Below are 24019 nucleotides of genomic sequence, written 5' to 3'. Positions count from 1 at the left end.
CAGCAGCCAGAGCCACTGCTTAGACATGTGAATCACACCACGTCACCGCGTTGCTCAGTTCTCTCCAGAGGCACGTGTCACATGTCACAATCATCACGAGTATCCTGGACTCTTTCATAAACGAGACAAATCAGTGAGACTTCAAATAATGAGGACTTCAATATTGTTTTCTTTTTTTTTTTTTTGTGGTTGAGTTTTAAAATACTTTCTCCGTATGTCAAATATAAGTTGACTCAATCTTTGCCACTATCAGAAACTCGTTTTTCACACATAACCTCCGTCTTTTAATCTGCACTTCCAACAGTCTGGTTTGTCACAGAAGCTCTCTTTTGGTGATACATACCAAGTACAAATTTCTGTCTTAAGATGTATTAGTTATATAGTAACACCACCATGCCCGGCTAATTTTTCTGTTGCTTATAGAGATGGGGTTTCACACTTGCTCAGGCTGTTCTCAAACTCCTGGCCTCAAGGGATCTTCCTGCCTCAGTTTCCCAAGGTACTAGGATTACAGGTGTGAGCCACTGCACCCAGCCTATGAGAAGATGCTGGATAACTATTACAACTGAGAACTAACAACCTTAACAGGACATGTCATTTTCAATTGTTTCCATTTCTAACACTCTTTAAATTGCTAAATTCTTTTAAGAAATCAAAAACAAGAGAAATAAAAATATAAATGGGGCTGGTCACTTAAAGGTTTCTTCCATCCTTATAATGTTTGCCTTATCACAGTAATTTATAAATACAAAAAAATCAAGACTTACAGTAACAGGTTTTAGCAAGGCTTCGTGTGGCTCGGTTGCAGAGGGCTGAGCTTGCTTCTTCAGGTTTTGCAGAAAGGGTTGAGGCTTCAGAGTCTGTGGTTCCAAATCGTCAATCCCAGAGTCTTAATACCTGAGAAGACCCAAAATGTAAGGAAAAAAATGGGCACAAAAGAAGTATTTTATATCTTACACCTATTTAAGATATATTTGTGTCTTACACGAGGTGCTTCTGGGATATTGAAAATTACAGTGATTGCCTCGTGCAACAAACATCCCACTGAGCTTCTGCTCTCTCTGTTCGACCTTGCACCAGGACTGGGCAGGAGGGGAAGGAAATCGCAGGCAGAATGATGAAAAATGTTTATGGTGACTGCTGCTTGGGGGCCCACCCTGCCGGGCAAAGGCTTAACCAGGCACCATGGGCACTACCGGCTGTTGCAGAGATCACTAAGGCGGTTGTGTTTGTGGGGACTCTTGGTGACACTGATGGAATAATTCAAGCCACCTCAAGGAAGAGTGAGAAGTTACTAGCTCATGTGAAGTTTAAGATAACCGAAAAGCAATTGAAAAACCTTCTGTGCGGCTGGATTCAGGTACTCTGTGTCCACAGGAATCTGTCTCTCATCACATAAGTTCTGCTTTCCTCTGTTTTGCTTTATTTTCAGGAAAATCTCCACCCAGGTGGTGGCAACATTGGCCACAGCAGTTCCAGACATTTTTTTCCCTGTACTGAGAGTGAGAAGGGACACCTGTGCCCAAGAGCTCCGGCTGAAGTTCTGGGGGATGTTCTCATTCGCCACGTTTGTGCTCCTGTCCCTCGTTGAAGCCATCGTGATGGTTCTGTGATGCTCTGGCCAGGCCAGGGTCAAGGCCCCCCTTGGAACCGGAGGTCAAGGTCCAGTCCCCAACCTGAAACATGGGCTGAGGGGTGGAGAGAAAGTGGTTCCAGAAAGGAAAATGAGTCCTGTTACCAAAAGGAGGGGAAAGGGATAGTGGGCAGGAAAAGTAGATGGCGTGCACCGGAGTGCTTGTCTTAGTCTGGTCTCTGTTGCTATAACAGACTACTGAGATGGGTAATTTCTAAAGGGAAAAAAGTTTATTTGGCTCACGATTCTGGAGGCTGGAAAGTCCAAGGGCACAGCACCAGCATCTGGCAAGGGTCATTCTGTGGTGGAAAGACAAAGGTGGAAGGGAGTGCACATGTGACAGAGGCAAAATACAGGGGCAGTGTCACTTTATAACAACCTGCTCTTGAGGTGACTAATCCAGTCCTGTGAGAGAGTAGAAACTTACTCTTGTGAGGAGAGAGTGGCAATAATCCCTCTTAATGACCCAATCACCTCTCACAGCCCCTACCTCCCAGCACTGCCACAGTGGGGAACAGTTTTCCAATTCAGGAATTCTGATGGATGTGCTCAAACCACAGTGCTCATGTCCAGGGTCCCGGAATCTCCTGAGTGCCACATCTGCAGCCAAGATCCACACTGGCCCCGGGGCCAACATCCCCCAGGCTCCAGGCTGCATGTGGTCATCCTGTGACATTTCCTCCCTACCATTGCTCAAGGCTGCTTCATGTTTTCTGTAGGTCTTTCAAAAAATATGTAAATGATCATGGTGAAAAAGTTCAAATAGAAAATAATATAAAATTAAAAATAAAAGTCTCCCCCATGCCCTGACTCCCAGTCCCCATTCCCTACTGTGACGAAAAGGGTACAGAGTTTTAGAAAATTTCCCTCTGAAAACAAATATGTATCTACTCATCTATCCATCCATCCATCTAAACTTTTCCTTCTTTCTTTTTTAACAAGTTGTTTATGTTTGCATATTATGCATATTGCTCTCCAACATGGTTTTTCACTTAATAATAATCTTGGTATCTTTCCGTAGCAGCACAAAAATGTTATTTTTTAGCATCTGCATAGTATCCCATAAAATAGGGATACTATACTATACTAAATACTATATTTAATCATTGTCCTGTTAATATATATTTATGTTACATTCATGGTTAGGTTTCAAACAATTCTGTCATGGACATTCCTATATACGTGGCTTAGTGTACTTTTGCAATTATATCTGTAAGCTAAATTTCTAGAAGTGAAATTGTACGTTCAAGGACATATGTACAATCGTGCACCACATAAGGACATTTCGGTCAACAGGTGGACTGCATGTACAGTGGTGATCCTGTAAGATTATAGTGGAGCTGAGAAATTCCTCTCACCTGGTGAAGTCGTAGCCATAATAGTGTCTTAGCTGAGCACATTTCTTACACAAATCTGTGAGAAAAAAAGAAACAAATGAAGCAAACCACCATGGACAGATTTCTGAAAAGAATGGCACCTCCTCAAGAAGAGCCTCAGGCAGGTACTTTGGGAGCTATCACAGAAGAAGGTGTTGTTATCATAGGAGGTGACAGTTCCATGCGTGTTACTGCCCCTGAAGACCTTCCGGGGGGACAAGAAACGGAGGCGGAAGACAGCGATACCGATGCTCCTGACCCTCTGCAGGCCTAGGCTAATGCGTGTGTTTGTGTCTCAGGCTTTAAACAAAAAAGTTTAAAAATCAAAAAAATAATTAAAAATTTAAAAATAGATAAAAGCTTATAGAATAAGGATATTTTAAAAAGAAAAAATTTTTATACAGCTGTACAATGTATTTGTGTTTTATCCCAAGTGTTATTACAAAAGAGTCAAAATTTAAAAAAATTTAAAAAGTTTATGAAGTAAAAAGTTACAGTAAGCTAAGGTTAATTTATTATTAAAGACAAAAATATTTTATATCAATGTGGTGTAGCCTAAGTGTACAGTGTTTATAAAGTCTTCAGTAGTGCACAGTAATGTCCAAGGCCTTTACATTCACTCGCCACTCACTCACTGACCACTCAGAGAAACTTCCAGTCCTGCACGCTCCATTCATGGTAAGCGGCCTGTGCAGCTGTGCCATTTTTTCCCTTTTATATGATGTTTTTGTTGTGCCTCTTCTACGTTCAGATGCATGTGGATGCACAGACACTTGCCGTTGTGTCACAGTTGCCTGCAGTTTTCGATACAGTAACAAGTTGCACAGGTTTGCAGCCTACGAGCCACAGCCTGTGCCGTCCAGCCTGGGCGTGCGGGTTTGGGTCTGTGCGCTCTGTGATGTCAGCACAATGAAATTGCTCAGTGATGCATTTCTTGGGTGCATCCTCATCATTATATGGTGCATGATTATATTTTAACTTCAGAGACGTATTAACAAACTGACCTTGGCAGAGAGGCGCCAATTCCCATTCATACCAACAGCACCGACAGCGCCAGTCTGCCACGTCCAGTCACCACGGGATAGCTTTAGGCTTCTCGTCATTGCTAATCTGATAATGTGAAAATGGCGTATCATTGTTTTTATTTGCATTTTAAAATTACAAATGAAGTTGAGCGTCTTCTAATATGTCTAGCCTTTTTCTGTGTCATTTCTGTCAACTTAAAATCTGCTCTTTCCATCCACATTAAAATAGTAGCTTCTGGAGACTACGGCAGGTAGCTTCCCGGCTTAGAGTTCATTTGATCCTGGCCATGTAATTGACACTTGTAGAGGTACCTTGGTTGAATCCCCGAATGTAAGAGCTGAAGAAACGCCTGAGATCATCCACGATACACCCTCATTTCCAGATGAAGCAGCTGGGGTGTCTACGGAAGCAAAGTTAATTGTCCAAGGTGGCACACTTAGAGACAGGGGCAAAACCAGAACGCACGCCGTCTGTAGTTAACGCTCACATCTTTTTCTCCGCTGTTGACTAAAAGAAGAGGTCGGTCTTGGAAATTTAAACTACTCATTTTAATCTATTAACATCCTAGGGAGCTTCTTATGACTGTAACCGCCAGACCAATGAGCTAGTTTCTCCATCCAGCGTGTCACTTAAGGGTGTAGTTTGTTGCAGCTCAGCGAACCCCAACACTGGGTGTCTGTGCCACGTGTCAAAGTCCTCTCCAAGCACCGCAGTGAAACTTCCCGCACGTCAGTGCCCGGTTCAGGGAACGGAGCTTCTTGTGCTCAGTCAACGCGAACTTGGAACAAACCAAGCAAGAGGAATCAGTAGTCTCACCTCTGCCATTACTTACAGATTTTATGGATTGTTTAATATAATGAAATTGTTATGGGAAAAAAATTTTTAAGTCCGTATTATATTCTAATACCTTCATAGACCTATTTAAAATTCCTCATGAAATTATATCCATTTAGCTTCAATCTTGGAATTAGGGTTTTATCTTCCTTATACTCCTTCAGGGGCCCTTAAATAATTACTAAAATCCACATTTTAGTCAGTAGGGGAATCTAAAGATGAGAATTGCTCTGTCACGGACTTTAATCCAGGGAACCCTAAGTATGGGGCTCTGAGGCTTCACTGTCTCCACTATACCATGTTGAGTTTTTTTTTTTTGTCCCCTACTAAAAGAATACGACTTTTTATTATCATTTAGATACATCTGGGTCTTATCTTCTTAAACTTAATTTTTAAGAAAATATTTAAAGAACTTGTAACTAACCTAGCAACTACGAAGTTATTGATATCATTTTCTAATTGATGGAAAAGCCTGAGACTTTGAAGAATTGAGAGAAATGAAAATGATTGGCCATTTAAGAGTTAAGCTACATGTTGCAAAATCATCCATATTCGAAAGCTAAAAAAACAAATAGATAAATGTAAACATAAAAATAGTGAGGTTCAAATATCAAAAAAATAGATAAGGCCTAGGCATCTTCTAAATATTTTAATTAATAGAAAATGCTCTGGTACATAGTCTTAAATTTTTTCTTTATTAGCCAAATGTGTGCAGCTTGCTGCTGTTCAGCTGGGAGTCTGTACTGAGTGGTCTAAGCGAGCTTTTTCTGTTTTCTGAGAGAGCGTTCTTTTATTTTTTTCCTTTCTTTTTCATTTCCAGGCTATATTCAGCTCATTATTGGCATGCTGAACATTCTGTCCTAAGACTTGAAAGTCCCGACTTCCGTGTAGGCAAAGGGAAGCATAATGGATACGAGGGAAATTCTCCCAGCCCTGTTTTACTGACCTTCCCTCCAAGTACATTCAGAAGAAATTGGGTTTAAATGAGTTGAATTGTACCTTTGATTTCAGCTAAATGCAATTTGGAACTGGCTTATTAAATGCTGATAAAAATGTTCTTGCTTTGGGAAGTTAACTTTCTGTGAAAGTAACGGCAAATGTGGGCTATGTGAAATACGTATCTGAGAGAACTGGTGTCCAGTGCAAAGGCCGAGGTGGAGGAAGCAGGGGGGCTGCACCACTGTCCTGGGGTCCTTCTGACGGGGACAGAGCCACAAAGACTAAGGAGCTGACCCTGGGGTGGTGGCAATGAATGTTTTCACCTAAGAAAATGCTTAAGAAAAGGCTGCAAAAACATTTGTCTTACTTGGCACCGCCCCACACCCCCCAAAAATCACCCAGGGGCTGGATTTAGGGGGATGCTGACAATTGCAACCTGTTACCTATTGGGAATAACGGGGCCACCCCAATATCGGTAGCTCCGAACATCCACAGTGAACAGAGCTGAGGTCAGAAGGGAGCTGTGCATCGTCAGGTGAGTCCAGGCAAAGGAGCTGGGAGGTAGCAGGACCCAGGAAACCTAAGCAAGGGAAACGCGTGCTCTTCTCACGGGTAAACCTGTTAAAAATCGCTTTCAGAGAGGGCAGTGCAGTCTGTCATTTCTCTGGGAATTATACGAAGGTTGTGATACAATGATTTTTTTGATCGATGATTATACGTAAAAGACCTTGTGCTACAGTGTGCCCGTGTGGCCCTGGGGAGCTCAGCCAGGCTGGGACTGACCCGTGCGTGGTGACTTGGTGACCCTGGTCTGCAGTGTGGGCTGATGGGGTCGGTCAGAGATGGGTGAGAAATGACAGTCGCGTTGGTTTGTAGGGCTGCCGTAACAGAACACCACTGGCTGGCCAGGTGTGGTGGGGCACATCTGTAGTGCTCGCTCCTAGGGAGGCTCAGGTGGGAGGATCCTTTGAGCCCAGGTGTTCAAGTCCAGCCTGGGCAACATTGCAAAATCTCAACTCTAAACACAAACAGAACCCCCCAGAGACTGGGTGGCGTAAATAATAGAAGTGTATTTTCTGGCAGTTCTAGAGGCTAGAAGTCCAAGGTCAAGGTTCAAGGTGCTGGCAGGGTGGCTCATCCTGAGGCCTCTATCTTCAGCCTGCAGATGCCACCTTCTTGTCACCTCTTGCCATGGTCACCCCTCTTGCCTGCACGTCCCTGCTGTCTCCTTGTGGATACAGAAGCCCTGTTTTTATAGGGACACCAGAGTGGACTAGAGCCCACCTATACGATGTTATTTAACCTTCAGTACTTCTTTAAGGGCCTTATCTCCGAATACAGTCGCAGGGTGAGGTATGGGAGGTTGGGCCTTCAACATGTGAGCTTTGGGGGGACACAGTTCAGCCCGCAGCAACAGTAAACAGTGATTTTATATTGCATTTTTCTGAATGCAAAACCTGTGCTCTTAACCACATCACGGTGTGTGTGTGTGTGTAAAGCTACTTACGGAAGTTGACAGGAAGGGGCGTGCACACCTTTAATCATTAGAAAAGATTGAGCAAAGGAAGTTACATATGAGTAGAGCTTTGAAGGATGGAGAGGACTTTTCCCCCCAATTTAAATTGTAATTATTGTTTTAAAACTTAATTTTTCTTATTGTAAATGTAATATGTATTCTCTATTAAAAAAATCAGAGAATTAGATCACAAAAAGAAAAAAAAATCCAGAATTGCACCACCAAGAGGAATCTCCTTTTAACGACTTGGTATATGTTTTTTAAAACCTAATTTTCTTTTTCCAGATAGATTGATGGGTAGATAGGTGGAGAAAATGAGAAGAAGAAATGAGCATAATTAAACCACAGTGTTCACTGGTGTGTGTGTGTGAGTGCCCCGCTCCAACCACCTGAGCTGCCCGCCAGCCTGGCTTCTCTGTGCTCTGTCTCCCGATCCTTTTCCCCGGGTGCCCTGGGCCGGGCCACCCCCCAACCACCGCTGTCCTTGTCATTTCCATGAGGCTGGGCTCTTGTATGATAATTCTGAGATGCTTAATTTCTAGCACAGAGGGCTACATTTCTGTGTGGCTTTCTAAATTGTCTATTAACTATTGCCAATCATGCCACGGTTCAGAAAGGAAAGGGCTTTCGGGCGTGTGGGAACCAATCAGTCTGATCGGGAAGCGGCACCTGTCAGAAAGCACAAGTATCTGTTGAATAAGGAAATGGATATGTACGCTGTAAGACAAATTCATTGACAGCTTTATATTGGAGACTGTTAGTCACGGGTGGAATGGTTGGATGTATGATCCCGCCATGGCCCAAGAATTCAGAGTTCTGGAACATGACTGTGACGAATCTCTGGCTGGGGAAGTCACACCTCATCTCATCACTCCTACGACTCATTTCTTCATTTTAACTTGAAGCCAGGATACACCTCATAGTGATGTCAGAAGCACGTTTCCATTTCAGTGACGCATGAAATAATGGTGTGTCTCACGATTGCCATATCTTAGATTTGAAGAAATAAGGTATTTCGCGTTTGAATTTTCAGATTGAAAAGTGACCAAACAAAATAGTCATCTTAGTAAGAATTATATTGTCTGTGATGTAATGATTGCAATGGCTGATGAAGCTAATAGTATGTGGATATTCAAGTGCAAAGGCTATTATTCGTTATAAAAGTTTAAACACTATGGACGTTCATGGTGAACTGATAGACAATGAAAAGTAGGTTTTCATGTTTTGGACCATAGTTGCTTTAAGAATCATTTTCTGGCTGGGCTTGGTGACTCAAGCCTATAATCTCAGCACTCTGGGAGGCCAAAGTGGGAGGATTGTTTGAGACCAGTCTGAGCAAGAGTGAGACTCCATCTATACTAAAAATAGAAAAAATTAGTTGGGTGTGGTGGTGCACGCCTATAGTCCTACCTACTCGGGAGGCTGAGGCAAGAGGATCGCTTGAGCCCAGGAGTTTCAGGTTGCTGTGAGCTAGGCTGACGCCACGGCACTCTACCAAGGATGAGACCCTGTCTCAAAAAAAAAAAAAAAAAAAAGGAATTATTTTCTAAGTTGTATCTTCTTTATCTTAGACAATCAAGAATTTATTAACCCAGAGATAATCAGTGAAAATACAATTTAAAGTTATTAGGTTCTTTTAAACTAGTTATAAGTACAATAAAGAGGAAGACTTTAATGCAAATCAGGACATATATTCATTTTTAAAGGTGAAAGAGGCCATAATACTGCTTTTCCAGTTGTTTTCAAATACACATTGAAACAGGAGAAAAGCAATTAATGTTGGATTCAATCTGAGAAATGTTTATTGAGCACCTATTATGAGCAGGTATTGAAGTAAAAGAAGCTAAAGCTGTCAGCAGGATTGGGATCCCGGGTGGAGAGCCTGGCTCCCAGAACTTCATGGTGGAGGACGCAGGACCTTCCGTGGACTTTTCATACCCTTTTAATTCTTTAAACCGGAGCAGTGGCACATTACGCTACTGGGATGCATGTCTTGTTTGTGCTGGGAGATTGGTGACTCGTATTTTGTAAGCTTTGCTCTCTCTGTCTCTGAAAACACAGTAGTTCATTAGAAAGGAAGTAGGGAGGGGAGGGTAGGAGGAAGGATGGAGTAATCCTTCAGGACCAGGTTCCTGATCACAGATGGGGGAATATCCCACTTACTTTCCTCTGACCAAGAAGAGTACGTGTCTGAAATTGTCCAAGCAAAGACATAAGGCAGATGCAGCAACCTGGGAATGAGAAATGAGCAGGGCGCTTGCTGGTCTGAGGGGTGCAGTAGCCTGATTTGAGGACAGTTGCTAACACAGCAGGGGCAGGAGGGCTCGTGGACGGGGGTGCGAGAGCCCTCCCGGCTGTCCTCTCTCTCCCCTCCCCCTCCACCCCTGGGAGCCTGATGGTTTCTCTGGGGTGTTTGCAAAACCACTCCCATCCCCCACCCTCCCAGTGCAGGGCTGAAGGAAGCCTTGGCCACCTGTGCTGCTGCAGTCACGGATCCCCACCCCTGTGGCTCCTGATGGGATGGCAGCAGGTATTTTCCATTCCCAACCTCCTGAGAAATACCTGATGGAGGGACGGAGGCGGGGCGCAGGGCTGCAGTCTGCAGAGCTCAGAGGCAAATGCAGATCATTAATAACAAGCATTTCACTAATCGATTACAAAATAAGCAGGCTTTGGCTTTCCCTGTTTCCAGATAATAAATAGTATTCAAACATATAAAAACATCTGTGGCCCCAAGTTTTCCTGAATTCCCTTCCTTAAGACCACAGCAGTGTGCACCTGTCACTGTGTGTTGGATCCTCTCTCATACCCTGGTGTCTGCTGTGACGCTTTGTCAAATGTCAGATTACGTCTGGGAAAGTTTTCTACAGTGCGTGAAATGCAGGAACTTGGCATCTCTGTGGGTTGTAAATTCAAGTGTAGGTGGAAAACCGCTTCTTTTAACTTTCATAATAACCTCAAAGCTCCTCTTGCACCTCACAAAGATAAATGCAAGAGGTTCTGAGGATGCTTCGGTAGAGTTAAACATATATATCCACTCCCAACACAATGGTACCTTATGTGGCTACAGTTTTCCACAGAATGTGGTAATTAATACAGGGGCAATTTTAATCTTAGGGAAAAAATTGCATTTCTTATTTTCACCTGCTTGGTCCCAACTTATGAGCTTTTTCTTTCATCAACCTTCCTTCCTTCCTCTCTCTCTTTCTTTCTCTCTCTCTCTCTCTCTCTTTCTTTCTCTCTTTCTCCCTTCCTTCCTTCCTTCCTTCCTTCCTTCCTTCCTTCCTTCCTTCCCTCCCTCCCTCCCTCCCTCTCTCCCTCCCTCCATTGCTCAAGCTCCTCCCTTTGCCCCTTCCAGGCCCCTGCCTTCTGGTCCCCAAATTTTCCCTGTCTGGGTCTCCCGTGGCTTTCTCATTTCCATGCATTTCTCAGCAGTCATCTATGCTACTCAGCCCTTTATGCCTTTGTCAGCAGCATCGCATTTGAACACTGCACCTTCTGTAAAATTCTCTTGGACCAGTAACACCTCAGGCACAAACGTGGCTGGATAAGGAACCCGCATCTTAGTCTTGGAAACAAACCAGTTCCTCATCTGAGTTTCTTTTATATTAAAATGAAACAAAGCAAAAGTAAACAAAGAGAAAACAGCACAGACAGCAGGAATCGCTGAGCCACGCCGTTTTTCCTCTTGTGCTTAGTTACGCCAAGAAGATTATTTTTAAAGATGTGAAATAAGCACATGATAATGGTGTGTTTTATTGGCTTTTCATCTTAACTCTCTCACTGGGGTTGAGAAAGGGAAGATTCTCCCCAGAGTCCAGTGGTCACAGCCCAGCCGGGCTCACTGCCCGCGGCTCAAAAGGAAGCCAGGGGGCCGAGACGGCAGGGCTTGCGGCTGGGGAAGAGTTTAGTATCACAGGTGCCATTCAGCGGGGCAGGAGGCAGTTGTCACACCCAGCTCTCTGGGAATTCGGGAGAAAGGTATTTAAAGACAGTTTGGAGGGCACAGTGCTAGGCCGTCGGGTGTGCCGATTGGCTGGGTCTGGGGTGGAGCCATAGGGGCATAGGAATTGTCTTCTTGTGCTGAGTCAGTCCTGGGCAGGGTCTCGAGACAAGCTGAGTCAGTTCCCTGGGGTGGGCCACGGGTCTGGGTGGGTCAGCCCGTCCCCCAGGACGCAGGGCCTGGAAGATGTCTCGAAAACGAGCCTTGGGTTTCACAAGGCTGATGTTATCTACGGGAGCAATCGAGAGCGTTGTGACCATCAACTGCGTGGCTCCTGAGTGGCAGTTCCGGGAAAGCAAACCGAGAGACCGTGGCTGGTTTTATAGATACATATGTCTGTGTCTTCGCAGAGTTCAGGCCCCCGACACGGCTCCCACCTGGTGGCCCTGTGTTAATTTCATGAAGGGCGGTTTCACGGGGACGGAATGAAAGAGCAGGCGTGGAGTTTCGCAGCCCCCCCTCTGCCAGGTTTTGTTCCGTAGATTCTGTATTAATCCAGAATAAACGACGTGGCTCTGTGGCCTGGACTTTGTGGTCAGACGGAGCCCAGTGTTCACGCGGGCCTTGCCCCGTCCCGTCTGCGTGACTTTAGCAAACACACAGTAGGTGAGCGACAGCCTCCTCACCCGTCACGGGGCTGTGATTGTGCCTGCGTTGCAGGGTTGTTGTAAGAATCAAATGAAATAAGTTAGTTAAATGAGGACGAAGCACTTGGAAGAACTCAATCATAGTCAGTCGTTGTCATCTTTACTTTCATAAATGACAAAACGTGGGAGTGGGTGGGCAGAGGGGTCGCCTGCAGCAGGAGAGGCAAGGCCTTCCTTCTGCCCCCGGGCGGCTGTGCCCATCTGAGACTTCCTAGGGGGGTGGAGGGGAGGAGTGACACTGGCCTGGCACTGCCTGGGGAGCTTGGCTGGGGTCCAGGACACACAATAGTCGCAGGAACATTTGACACTCAAATAACACAAGGCCACAGGGCAGGAGCAGAAGGGAAATAAAACCTGTTGGAGCAGCCCTGGGAGGGGGGGATGCAACATGTGTTTCCACACTTATTTATAGAAGCTCGTCCCACCTCTGTGGCAGGGTCCTTTTGGCAGTCTTAATTTATTTCTGGGGAAAATCTTTGGGACAAGAATCTTAAAAATAGCCAGTACCTTACTAACTGCTCCGGGAGCAATGGAATGTGGGCAGAAACCAGAAGCACAAAATGTTTTCTCGTCATAAACGTCACGACACCGTGCAGATGAGTTTGTGATAAACAGGGAAACTAGTGATCCGACTGCGGGGAGAGAACAGTAGCACAGCTCCTACAACACGGTCGGGACTAATACCTGGGGACGATTTGGTGGCTATGGCGATGTTTCCTGTTGAGATGGTGCACAGGCGAAGGTTGCCGCCCCCACGTTCTCATTCGTGTGGGACTCGGGATCGTCTGTGTCGTGGATGTTCCCAGGCACGGAGCAGCCCACGCCTGCTGTACATATGCATGGTTGTAACTGAGCTTGTCTAGGCCCCCGTCACCCTGTGTGGGAGTCACATCCCAACCCTGCTGTCCAGTCCAGCCTTAGGCAGAAGAAACAGTGCCTGGGAGATCATCAGCCTCTCCCGTAGTTGGTTCCATTTCTGGACAGCTTTGATCGTTACACTTTTTTTTTTTCCACCTTGTGTCAAAATCTTTGTCCCCATAGTATCCATCTATCTTACCCCTACAGGTTTCTCTTCTCTGGGGCCACAAAGCGTAGTTATGATCCTTTTTGCAGCTCTTTCTTCAGAGGCTGCACCGTGATGCTGAGGTCCCTGTGTTCACGGAGTGAGGCCGTTTTCACTGCCCCCGTCTTTGGACTAACGACATGCTCAGAGCGGGAGCTGACACGCAGTGACACCTGCGAATCACCCAGGGAAACATGAAACGCATTTGTGATACTGGGTTTGGGGCAGGTGAGCACATTGGACGAGCCCTAGAGCATCCCAGTCTGGGCCCCACTGAGATGTCCTCGGGCAAAGTCAAGGAGACCGACGGGGAGCAATGTGGTCCACGAGTCAGGAAACTAACTCTTTTATGCAAATCATGTGCCCGCTGGCTCTGTGCCAGGCACTGGGCCAGTGGCTTAGAAATGACTGAGTCCTTGTCCTTGCCCTGCCGTGTGCTCGCAGGTTAGAGGGGCCACCCCGGGAAGCAGACACAGGGGGACCAGGGCGCCATGCACGCCAGGGGGCTGGGGCCCAGACAGTGGGTGTGCACGAGATGGGGACGGGCAGCCTCTTGGCCTCAGTTTCTCCGAGTCTGGTGTGAACTTCGCAGGCTGCTGGGGAACAGCGTGTGCGAAGCACAGCAGCAGGAGGGAGCAGGCAGGTGTGGGGAGGCTGAAAGCGGAGGCTCAGCAGGAAGACAGGGGCTGTGTGTCAGAGAAGGCCCAGACGCCGTGTTAAGTAGGGGACTTTCTCCCTGGATGCCTGGCATCAGAGGACCGTAAGTGACGGGACGACAGGATAAGCTCCAGGGGAGGAAGAATGCTGTGGCCGCAGCTAGCGGTGAGGTCTGCAGGGACCAGCCCGGAGGCCACTGCTAGGGTCAGGCAGGAGCTGGCCGGGGCTGATCGGGGAGGAAGGGGGAGCAGACTGCAGAGAGAAGCAGGAAACGTATCCGGTGAGGCTGGGATGCTCAGGCCACGCGGGGAGAGAGAGGTGTGGGAGACACAGCCGGTGGGGGGCCCTGGGCAGGACGGGCTTCAGTTCATGTCGCTAAGGTGCGGACAGGCCCCGGCCCGGTCCCAGCTCTCGCGGGGGGAGGCCCCCAGCCTGCCGAGCACGGGGTGCTGTGGGCACAGGTGGGAGGAGGGTGGGCGTCCCGCATTGAAGAGGTAGATTAGACACGAATCTGGTGGAAGGACGACTCCTGTCTCTCCTTGGCTGTGACTAATGTGGTCCCGGGGACAGTCTCAGATCTGACCCAGTGTCCCCAGGAGCCCTGCCCGGGATCCCGGGTGCCTGGCGGGGCAGCCCCCAGTCTGGTCCACACTGGCGTCCGCACGGGTGGAACGTGGGAGCCCCAAGCCCTCCCCTCGCAGCCGGCTCTTCTCTCCATAGTTGAGTTTCAAACTCACTTCAGGGACTGCTCAGCCATCATTCTAATTCCACCCCGTTGCTGCTCCTTTCTCTCTTTTCGAGCAACAAACATACAGTGTTTCACTGATTGGCTCTTAGCTTTTCTACGAATAAAACCACCATCACAGCCTGGTATCAGTCACCGAATCATTAATTCCTAACTTAACATAAAACAAATGGCTGTGTGAAACTGTCATAAAGTATTGCAAGAATATTTATATTCAGCGACTGAGCTGTACACTTCCTGTTCAGCGTTGAGGAAAATTGGTCTTTATTATTCCAGGGAAACGTCAGAATCGCTAAGTATTGTAGCATGTTGACCTGTGTTATGTTGGGCAAACCTTCCACATGTTTCTTATAAAAATATGCATCAGAGATGGCTTCAAACTGAACGTCAAACTTAGTTAAAGGTACAAACCTCTTCAAAGTTACTTGGAATATCCAATGTCACAATCCCACGCACATCTGCGTGAGCCGTTTGTTTCTCAGGGGCGGCCTCGTGCTGATAGATTTAGCAACTCGGAGCGTGATATTCTGCGGATGGGACGGAGGGCTCTGCCCCCCAGAACCACCTCTGCCAGCTGCCACGCTGGGCTTTGGGAACTCTCTCTCCACCACTTTCAATATATATATATGTACATATATAACCACTTATAAAAAACATTTTAAAAAAATCTACGTGCTTCCTCTTGCTCGATCACTGTGACGATCACTGGGGTGTGGACAGATGTAAAAATGCATCAAACTGCACACTTTTCTGTATGAAAGTCATAGTTCAATTAAATATGAATATATATTTTCATAGTTCATGGGACGTCTGCAAGAATAATTTTAAAAGTTCTTTCTAGTTAGAGGTAGAAAGGGGAGATGTGTTTTGTAGACCACTATTTAGTTGCTTAACAATCTTAGTTCCATAATCTACTAGGTGCAGAGTTTTGGGTCGGACTCCTGGGTGTCTTTTTGTGGCACCTGGGACAGTCACTGTCTGCTTAGCCAAGGACGGTACCTCCTGCTCATCTTGGCCCGGGTGGGGACGGGAAGGGTGGAGTGTGACGAGGGGGGGCTTGACCACGATGTTCGTTGCACAGCATTGTTATGTGCCCCGGGGCTCTTGTACTATTTTGTAATAGAAATTTTAATTTCCAGAATGGATTTTATTGTTGTTTTGTCATCTTAAACATTTCCAAAGGCACAATGGTACTAAAGGAGGCAAATTTCTAGAACATTGGCACTTCACTTCTTAGGGTTAAACTCTGGAAAGTGTAAAGGCTTTTATGTTTCTGAGTTATTGATAAATACTTGTACAATCATGGTGGCGTGGTGCCTGACTTTTTGTAATATTTTTGCCTTTTGAAGTAAATCCTGTGTCATCCTGGTTTACAGACAGAATGGGACAGTATTTAGGAGCATCGATCCTGGAGTCAAAGTGCCTGGCTTCAATCCACTCCTCCTCCTCTGACTAGTACAGACAGGGCTTTGTGCAAGGAACTTTAAGACGAGAATAATAATACCTCCTGGAGCTATTGGGAGCATCAAGTGAACTAATAAAGCACCTAGGAAAGTTGTCAGGCACCGTAAGCTCTACAAAAACGTTAGATACTGTTCAGATGTTTCTGCCAGTCTGTTATAATGGTAAATGACATAAAATGCTTTATTTGGTGTATAGAGATGACGTTCAAAATTAGTTCAGGCATCCATGGAAGGACAACAGACCACTCTAGAAAATATCTAGCAGGGGCAGGCACAGCGGTGCACACCTGTAGTCCCAGCTACTCGGGAGGGTGATGCAGGAGGATCACTTAAGCTCAGCAGTTGAAGACCAGGCTGGGCAACATAGCAAGACTCCATCTCAAAAAAAAAAAAAAGAAAGAAAAGAAAAGAAAAGATCTAGAGAGGGAAAAGCATCTATTCATGTGGATTTTTTTTTTCATTCCATTTCTAGTCAAGTATCCTAATTACTTAGAAGCTTTAATATCTAACAGAATGAGGACAACATAAAAACTTTTAAAAATGGTCAGGCTGGGCATATCAATATTTATTGAAATACTGAAAAAAAAATTTCCATTTTGTTGAGAAATTCCTGGCAAGAACTGACATGACAATATGTATTTCACTGATACAGTAAGAAAACATCAACAAGTAACCAACTGCACACTCTAAACATTGCATGGATTCGAATCCAAGGCAGCTGCAGATCTGGAATACAAATGTTCAGACGTTACAGATTGTGTGTTTACAAACACATACCAACTCTAATAAACCAAGCTAAGCCAAAAACCTGTATATTTGAGTCTGCTTTTGCTAGTCAGTCCTGTCTTCGATAAGGCAGTTGCTAAGTAAATGTCAGGTTACAAACTGGCTAACGATTAACATTAAAGAAATTTTACTTGTCAACTTTGGGTGGGCGGAATGCTGGCTGTGGTGTGTCCTTATCAGCTGCTGTCCTCAGGTCACCGGCAGTGTGGATGTAAGTCACTGTGTTGCTTTTTAGCTGTTTGCATGGTGTAACCTACTAGGTTAACAACATACCAGTATTCGACGTCTTTTAGGTTTACTATTCAGTGGGGAGTACTGTATATCTAAAACATGGATTTTTAAGAATCACTGTAGCCAGCCAGGCACAGTGGCACACGCCTGTAGTTCCCGCTAATTGGGACGCTGAGGCAGGCAGATCGCCTGAGTCTAGGAGTTGGAGGTTGCAGTGAGCTATGATGATGCCACTGCACTCTAGCCTGGGCAAGAAGAGAGACCCGGATGCTGAAACAAAACCAAACCCAAATCAATGTATTAGGGTTTTTCTTTTTTTTTGAAATGTTAAAGACCCTCCAAATAACTATCCTTCAAATGCTATAATCGTCCCGGCCCATGTTACACATATATGGTGGAACTATTTCAATAACTATTGACAACACCATTCCTCTTTACCTGCCTTCTAGCCCACTTGGTTTTTAACCGGGGAGGGCAAAGATGCTGCCATTCTCTGTAATGCTTTGGGTATGAGCTCTGATCAGCGATTTTTCATTGTCTTTGAGCCATGAAAGTAACACAGGTGACTGAGATTCTGCTAGATTTGACGCCCAGCCTAGCTAATGTGTACCCTTCATGTGGACGAGTATTAGAGGTGATTAATAAAAATAATAAAATAATCCTTTTTGTACACACGGAAGTAATAACTAATATCTTTGGTATACAACTTACAATGCTTGGAAAACAAAACCAGGTAAGACTCCACCTTGTTGAATTCACTTGAAAACAGCGGAAGCTACAAGTCACATATTTTACAATAGATATTAAATAAACTAGAGTAAGAATTATGGAGATTTACAGACATTTAATCAAGTGAATGATTTTAATTCATTAAGACCCTTCTATGTCCCTGAACTATGTTCCACTAACTTGAAGACATGCTACAGTAAACACATATATTTGGTTTCTTCAGTCTTGGCTATATCTTTTACAAAGGTGAAACCAAGGAACAATAAATTAGCATCATAATTGTCTACAGTTGAAACTATGATATACAATATAAATAAACTATTTAAAAGCCAGAAATATTTATGAAAAAATTAAGGGACTAGGAGATACTCTTATTTTTTACAGTTTCTACAAATGATTGTGCTGCCGATAATCTCAAAAAAATTAAAGTCTAAATGAGATTTCCGTCGTTGATTTTAGTGTCTCACGACATACAATAATCAAGTACTGTTAAAAAATAATTACCAATCAGAAAAATAACATTAAGGAAATTACTGCTTTTGCTATTTTGTAGTATCACGGTTCCCCCCACCCCACCACAGGACCTAAAGAATGTAAACACTATATTTTATTTGACTTTGAAGTATTAATACTTTATTTTAAACAAATGTTGATCCACATCTGCACAGCTACCTTTTAGAGTTGTGAAATAAGGCAAGACTTTCATACCTGTGGCATTGCATGTTAATAATACTGATAAAGTCGTTGGGAGAATGTGTTTGCAACTCTTTGTCCTCCAGACTTTGGTCTATGACTTAGAAAGGTCAGTATCACTCTCTTCCTTTTTTCTTTGGGGAAGAACTGAATTACTTTAATGTTGTTTCCAGGCCATATGTAAAAAAATCACCATTTCCATCCCAAGTTTAGGGGATGTTCAATTACAGCAAGAATGAACCTATCTCATCCTTTCTTTTCCCTTTGCACGGTTTAACATGCTTCGATTTTGTTTTCAACTATTCAGAAACTATTTGCCATCCCAGCAAAATAAGCTTCATGTTTTATTTTTATTTTTAAACGAACTACAAACCTGGAGGGTTAAAAGACTGGTGTATCCTAATAAGCCTTGTTGCTAGAAATGTTTATGGAATCCACAAATGCCAAAGCCACACTTCAGCAACAGCAGCAGAAATAAGGTCTAACTTGCTTTAGCTATGGAGCATTTGCTTTAAAAGTTTGTGGTCATTTCCCTTTCTATAGATCAATGCTTGTATAAGATAGAAGAGGGATACTGCCTGCTTTTTTTTTTTTAACATTATGAACATGTGACAAAACGAACTTGAGAACATACTTAAAATGGCAAGCTAACATAGTAATAGACTGTTCTTATTAGCTGTTTGCAGGTCTAAGACACAGACATTCGAAATTAGGCTTTTCATGATTTGGTAGAGCTACTGTGGGGTGTGGCTGAACACAGGTCTCTAGTACAGATGTCGCGATCGCAGGGCGGAAGGTGCACGGGGGCTTCCAGGGACAGGGGAGGGGCTGTCGTAGGTACAGCTGACGCCGTCTTGAGCCTTGTTTCAGTTCAGCTTTACCATGGAGGCATTCTGTAAGCTTAGATCCCTCCCGTGTTTAAGCCTAATTCATAACACAGATTAGTTCCTAAATTTCTTCATAGCGGAGATCAGTTTAAATATACAAGAACTGTTGTGTCCATTTTTATTCCGATAATAGTGTAGGTGTCCACCTGTGAGTTCGATCCACGCCCTCACAATGTCTTGTACGGGGACTCCTTTGGGGATGTGAAGCCTTTGATTCACAGTTTGCAATACAAATACCCTGATCCATCATTTATTTGCCATTAAGTATTTGATTATTATGCCTTTTTAAATTCAATATCCTTAAACCAAGTTTTTTTATTAGTGTTGCTTGGAGCAGTTCAGAGTACTTTTTTTCTTTCCTGTTCTTCTTCCCCTTCCCCTCCCCCCACCCCAGTCTCTTTTTGTTTTGAAAGCAGAGGGGCTGTGACTCATGCTCTCTTCGCATGCAGCATCTCTATGAGGAGGTTATTGTAGGGCACGTCCCCGTTCAGGTGCTTGTAGTAGAGGTATTCTTCAGCTTGCATACTGATGGCCCGGATTTCAGGTAGTCGCAGAAGGAGCTGCCCAAATTTCTCTGTTTGCTGCGGGTAGTTGCACATTGTGTAGTCCAACAGGGCGGCGTTGACTTGTTCCTGAACACCTTCTACCAGCTGGAAGTTCTCAAGGTTTTTGACATCTGCATTAAAAAAAAAAAAAAAAAAGCAACAATATTTCAATGGCATTTTACTTCCTGTTTACTCAAGCAGTGTGTGCAATGAATGGACGTATTTTCCTTTTGACATAAAGCATACTTTACATGCTGCTGAATATTCAGCAAGCCCCACGCACCCAGCTTCCTGGGAAAATGATCACAAAAGAGATTTAGAAGAATGTCTTGTTGAAATTCTGCATGTACCTCAAATCAATTAGTCACCAATGGATTTTGAGCAAGGTCAACTCTTTTCATACCTTACAAAAGGAAAGGTTTGAGGATTCCTAAAGTAGAGGGATCATAATATATTGCTAGCAAATGAGTCCCCGGAGAAAGACCTATCTTAACCCAATATATTACACAATTCATATAATTCTGTATTAATTTTTCTGACCCAAGGTGAAATCTGTGTCCAGGGTATGATGTAGTTAATTCTAATAAAAAGTGACAGGGTTCTTGTTTCTGTTTGACATTTTCTAAATGATTCTGAAAGCCTTTGACTTGTCTAGCCTATGCTAATGAACCATCTGGTACACTCCAGTGACTGCCAACGGAATATCCGCTGCTGGGAATGCTCTAAAATATATATCTCGGTGACTAATGATCTTTATCAAATGAAAGGCTTGTCCTTTAAGCAGAACACGAGCCAGGATGGTCGGTGCCCTTTAACCTCAATGTGGTTTCTGAAGTCTGATACTTTGTGTTTCTTTTTTCCTTCTGCTCCCAGTCACTCCTATAAAGAGGAGGAACACAGGCATGTCACCCTGCCTACCTCCTGGTGCTCATCCAGTTGTTTTAAGACAGCTGCCCTAGAGGCTCCTTATAAATACTGAATAAGAGAGAAACACAGAATCGGAAAAGACAGACTGACATACAAATACACACCGAGACAATGGTATGTTAGCATTTCTCTTCTGGGGTTTGTTTACGTTAACTGTACAACTTTTATACAGTACGTATATAGAAGCCTCTGGAAAAAATCCACAGATATGGGTGTGTGTTTACATATACCCATGCTCTGAAAATAAACACAAACAGCCACCCTGCCCTTTATTTTCTAATTGGACAAAAATAAACAAGAGAGAAACCACATAGTAAAAAGGCTAAACTCGGTTAATGGTTACCATAGTAACTCATAGCCAGTATTTTCAGCATTATGTACTGTTTCACATAGCCTACACACGTGTGTGTGTCCATTTTGTTACTTCTAAATGGGTTTACGAGGCTGCCATACATTTCCTGTTGAAATGTGTTCAGGATGATTTCAGTGTTTACATCTGGGCCATAACTTTGCATTAAACATGCTTCCCTTCTGCAGCCCCAAGTCTCTGACCCAAATTAAACACAGTGCGGAATTACTACTGAAATAGATACGTAGTGTGAGAGTTGGATGCTACATCTGTTTCAAAGTGCGATGGGAGACTCAAAAATATTTGATTATTTATTGATGAATTGTGCAAATACTACTCTATTAGGAGCTGTGCATCTTCTCGTGGCATGTAAATTGGCAGCCAATTTGATGTCCTCTGGATATTTTATACATGTGGCACTTTACAGTTAATAAGGCATTTTCCACCTATCTTATTTAAAATATTTTTAAATGATTTTAAATTATGTAAAATAGTTATAAATATGACTATGAATCCGGAGTTGCACTTGGTTCAAAATTATAAAACATAAACAATCAGAAAAGCATGCAATAGGTTGTAACTTTGTACACAGTAGAAAAATCCACATCGCTGTTGTTATAATGATTTAAACATCACTATAAAAATTTGAAATGGAGTATTATTTTATGCTACAGTCAGATACTCGTACAAGTGAAAAAAGCCAACAGTCGTCATAGAGATTAATAGGGAGGATATGTAGGAATATGCACAGTATAAAATGTAAGATAAACGAAAAATAGTCTTTTTAGAAAGTTGTTTTTGAAGCTGTCTTTTTTTGATAAATGTATTTTTGGGGAACTAGTTTTAACATTCTGTGATAAATTATGCCACTCTGTTAAGAAAAATAACAAGCTACCAACAAGGATAAAACAAAGACTAGATATAAGTTCTGGTTTATCCACTTAGTATTGTTACAAGATGATAATTTCTATGAATACTGGTCCAAACTAGCACGTCTCTCTCCCCAAAGTTTGAAAAGGTGTTCAATTTTCCTTCCGGCGCGAAAAGATACAGGTTTTCCATACTATGGCCAAATATGTACGTTTTCTCAAAAAACTCATCAGAATTGAATTCACAAGACTGAAATAATTATCCCATTAAGCTATTTTAATGCATTCATCACTAAAGATAACTTACGCTGCTAATTGCCACAAACATACTTATTTGCTGAATGTCTACTTTGTTTCTATGTCTATACATACGGCGATGATTCTGATATTTAGGTTAAAAGGTTTAAAAAAGAAAGGGAAAAAAAAGAAGAAATTTTGATTGAATTACTCTCATTTACTGACATTGAGCTGCTCGACCAGTGCACTACTGTCTGTCTCTGTTTAACTGTTTACTTCTCTATGTAGACTATAGGCTACTTGACGTAAGAATACGCATCAGTCGAGGCATTCCTAGAGAACACGCCGATTACTCTTTGCTTTACTTTGTTGGTGTATTTGCCCAAGATTGATATAACTGTGTAATGACCTATTAAAATATCTTATGAGCCAATGACCTTTTTCTTATTAGAAACTTACTTCCAAATATTTGAGATATATACAGTAGATCTCTCCCTGAAGTAAAATACTATCCTTTAAATGTAGTGGTGTTTTCAAAAAAATCCTGCGGTAAATCCTTTCATGATCTCAATAATCAAGTCCTAATTTACATGTTTTGCAAATGAGAATTTTCAGTGGTCAGTTTTGTTTTAAAGGAATTAAACTTAAGTTCTCCCTGGGCTCCTGAGTCTCTGGGCCTGACGGGTAGACGTGTTTTTGCACTACAGGCTCACTCACAAGGACGTACACGCAATGGAGAAGATGAGCATCAACATACAGATGATACCACCTCCCCCAGAAGACTTGGAATTTTCTCTATACAAGGTAACCATTAACCTTGTATTTACTTTTTAGGAAAAGTCCAAAAACTTAAAACATGTGTTCCTGAAATACTCATAGAATTAGCTTTTATGTGAATTCATGCCCTTTCCTGAAAATTTGACCGTGAATTCCATTTAAATGTTAATCATTTTCTCTGGGATGTCCCTCCCTATAAAAAAAAAATCAAGCCTTATGCCACATTAACGAATGGTAGCTGGCAGACTTAGGAGTCTAAATCATCTAGAGTAGGAGTTTGTTTGTAATACCAGGAATTCAGAAATGAATTGATATTAAATTACATTAGAAAACAAAATCCAGACATACGATTATTTGTTCTGAGAACTCCAGAAATATATATTTTTAAGATTTGGTGTTTGTTTTCCATATTAAATAGCTTTGCCCCACGTCTGGATTTTTGCAGGAGACCCCCAGCTGGAGGACCAGAGATTGATCTGAGGCCCAGATTCCCACCTGTTCTTCTGTGGTATTTTGTGCTGGATCTCAGAGTCTCCTGCATTTGGCACTCTGTGTGCTCCTTTGAAATTTATATAAGCTTCATTTCAATACCATTTAAAAACCACTGGTTAATGAACCCTATCATTACAAATTCTGAGTTGGAAATTGTATGTAAACAGGCAGAGTCATCCCCAACCCTTTCTCTATTGCCTTTAAATTTTGATGACTGGCAAGAGCATTTGGTGCTTCTCCTCTTAGTATCAATCTCTTATCTATTCTACTTTATGCACTCAGGGACTAATTACCAACTTTTTATATGAAGCAGAATTACGATAAGCTCACAGTGGGGTGCTCAGATTTTTTCCATCCTTATTGGAAAGTAAACCCTTAGGTCTTCTTGAATATATTACAGTGCTGACTGTTCAGCCCTACGCAACTTTCGGGCTCTCTCTGAAGATGAAGATGCTTCTCTCTGCGAACTGCCCCAGTGGAGCAGTCTGCAAACCTTCCCGTTAGCACATTTTTCCAGAGCTGGGTGTCCTCTGCTGAGCCCGGGGGCTGTGAGGCTTGAGTGGAGGGTGTTGTCTTTTGCTGAAAGGATAATTAC

General features: G+C 43.3%; 1 protein-coding gene and 1 long non-coding RNA gene across 4 annotated transcripts in view; one reads left to right on the top strand and one right to left on the bottom strand.

Moving 5' to 3' along the window:
- Positions 1 to 23426, top strand: part of LOC123626805 — a 134533-nt gene extending 111107 nt beyond the window's left edge. The window contains exons 3-4 of the long non-coding RNA XR_006731020.1: positions 22863 to 22959; positions 23378 to 23426. This is a non-coding gene — a long non-coding RNA (uncharacterized LOC123626805). The remainder of the gene's footprint in view (positions 1 to 22862; positions 22960 to 23377) is intronic.
- Positions 18259 to 24019, bottom strand: part of NR5A2 (nuclear receptor subfamily 5 group A member 2) — a 110994-nt gene continuing 105233 nt past the window's right edge. For all 3 annotated transcript variants that reach the window (XM_045536038.1, XM_045536040.1, XM_045536039.1), the window contains exon 7: positions 18259 to 19904. In XM_045536038.1, the coding sequence (XP_045391994.1) occupies positions 19657 to 19904 (248 nt within the window). In that variant the 3' untranslated portion in view covers positions 18259 to 19656. The remainder of the gene's footprint in view (positions 19905 to 24019) is intronic.

The sequence above is a fragment of the Lemur catta genome, chromosome 23 (genome assembly GCF_020740605.2).
Source record: "Lemur catta isolate mLemCat1 chromosome 23, mLemCat1.pri, whole genome shotgun sequence".
Taxonomy (NCBI): domain Eukaryota; kingdom Metazoa; phylum Chordata; class Mammalia; order Primates; family Lemuridae; genus Lemur; species Lemur catta.
Note: the sequence above shows the minus strand (reverse complement) of the source record. Positions and strands in the feature narration are given on the sequence as shown.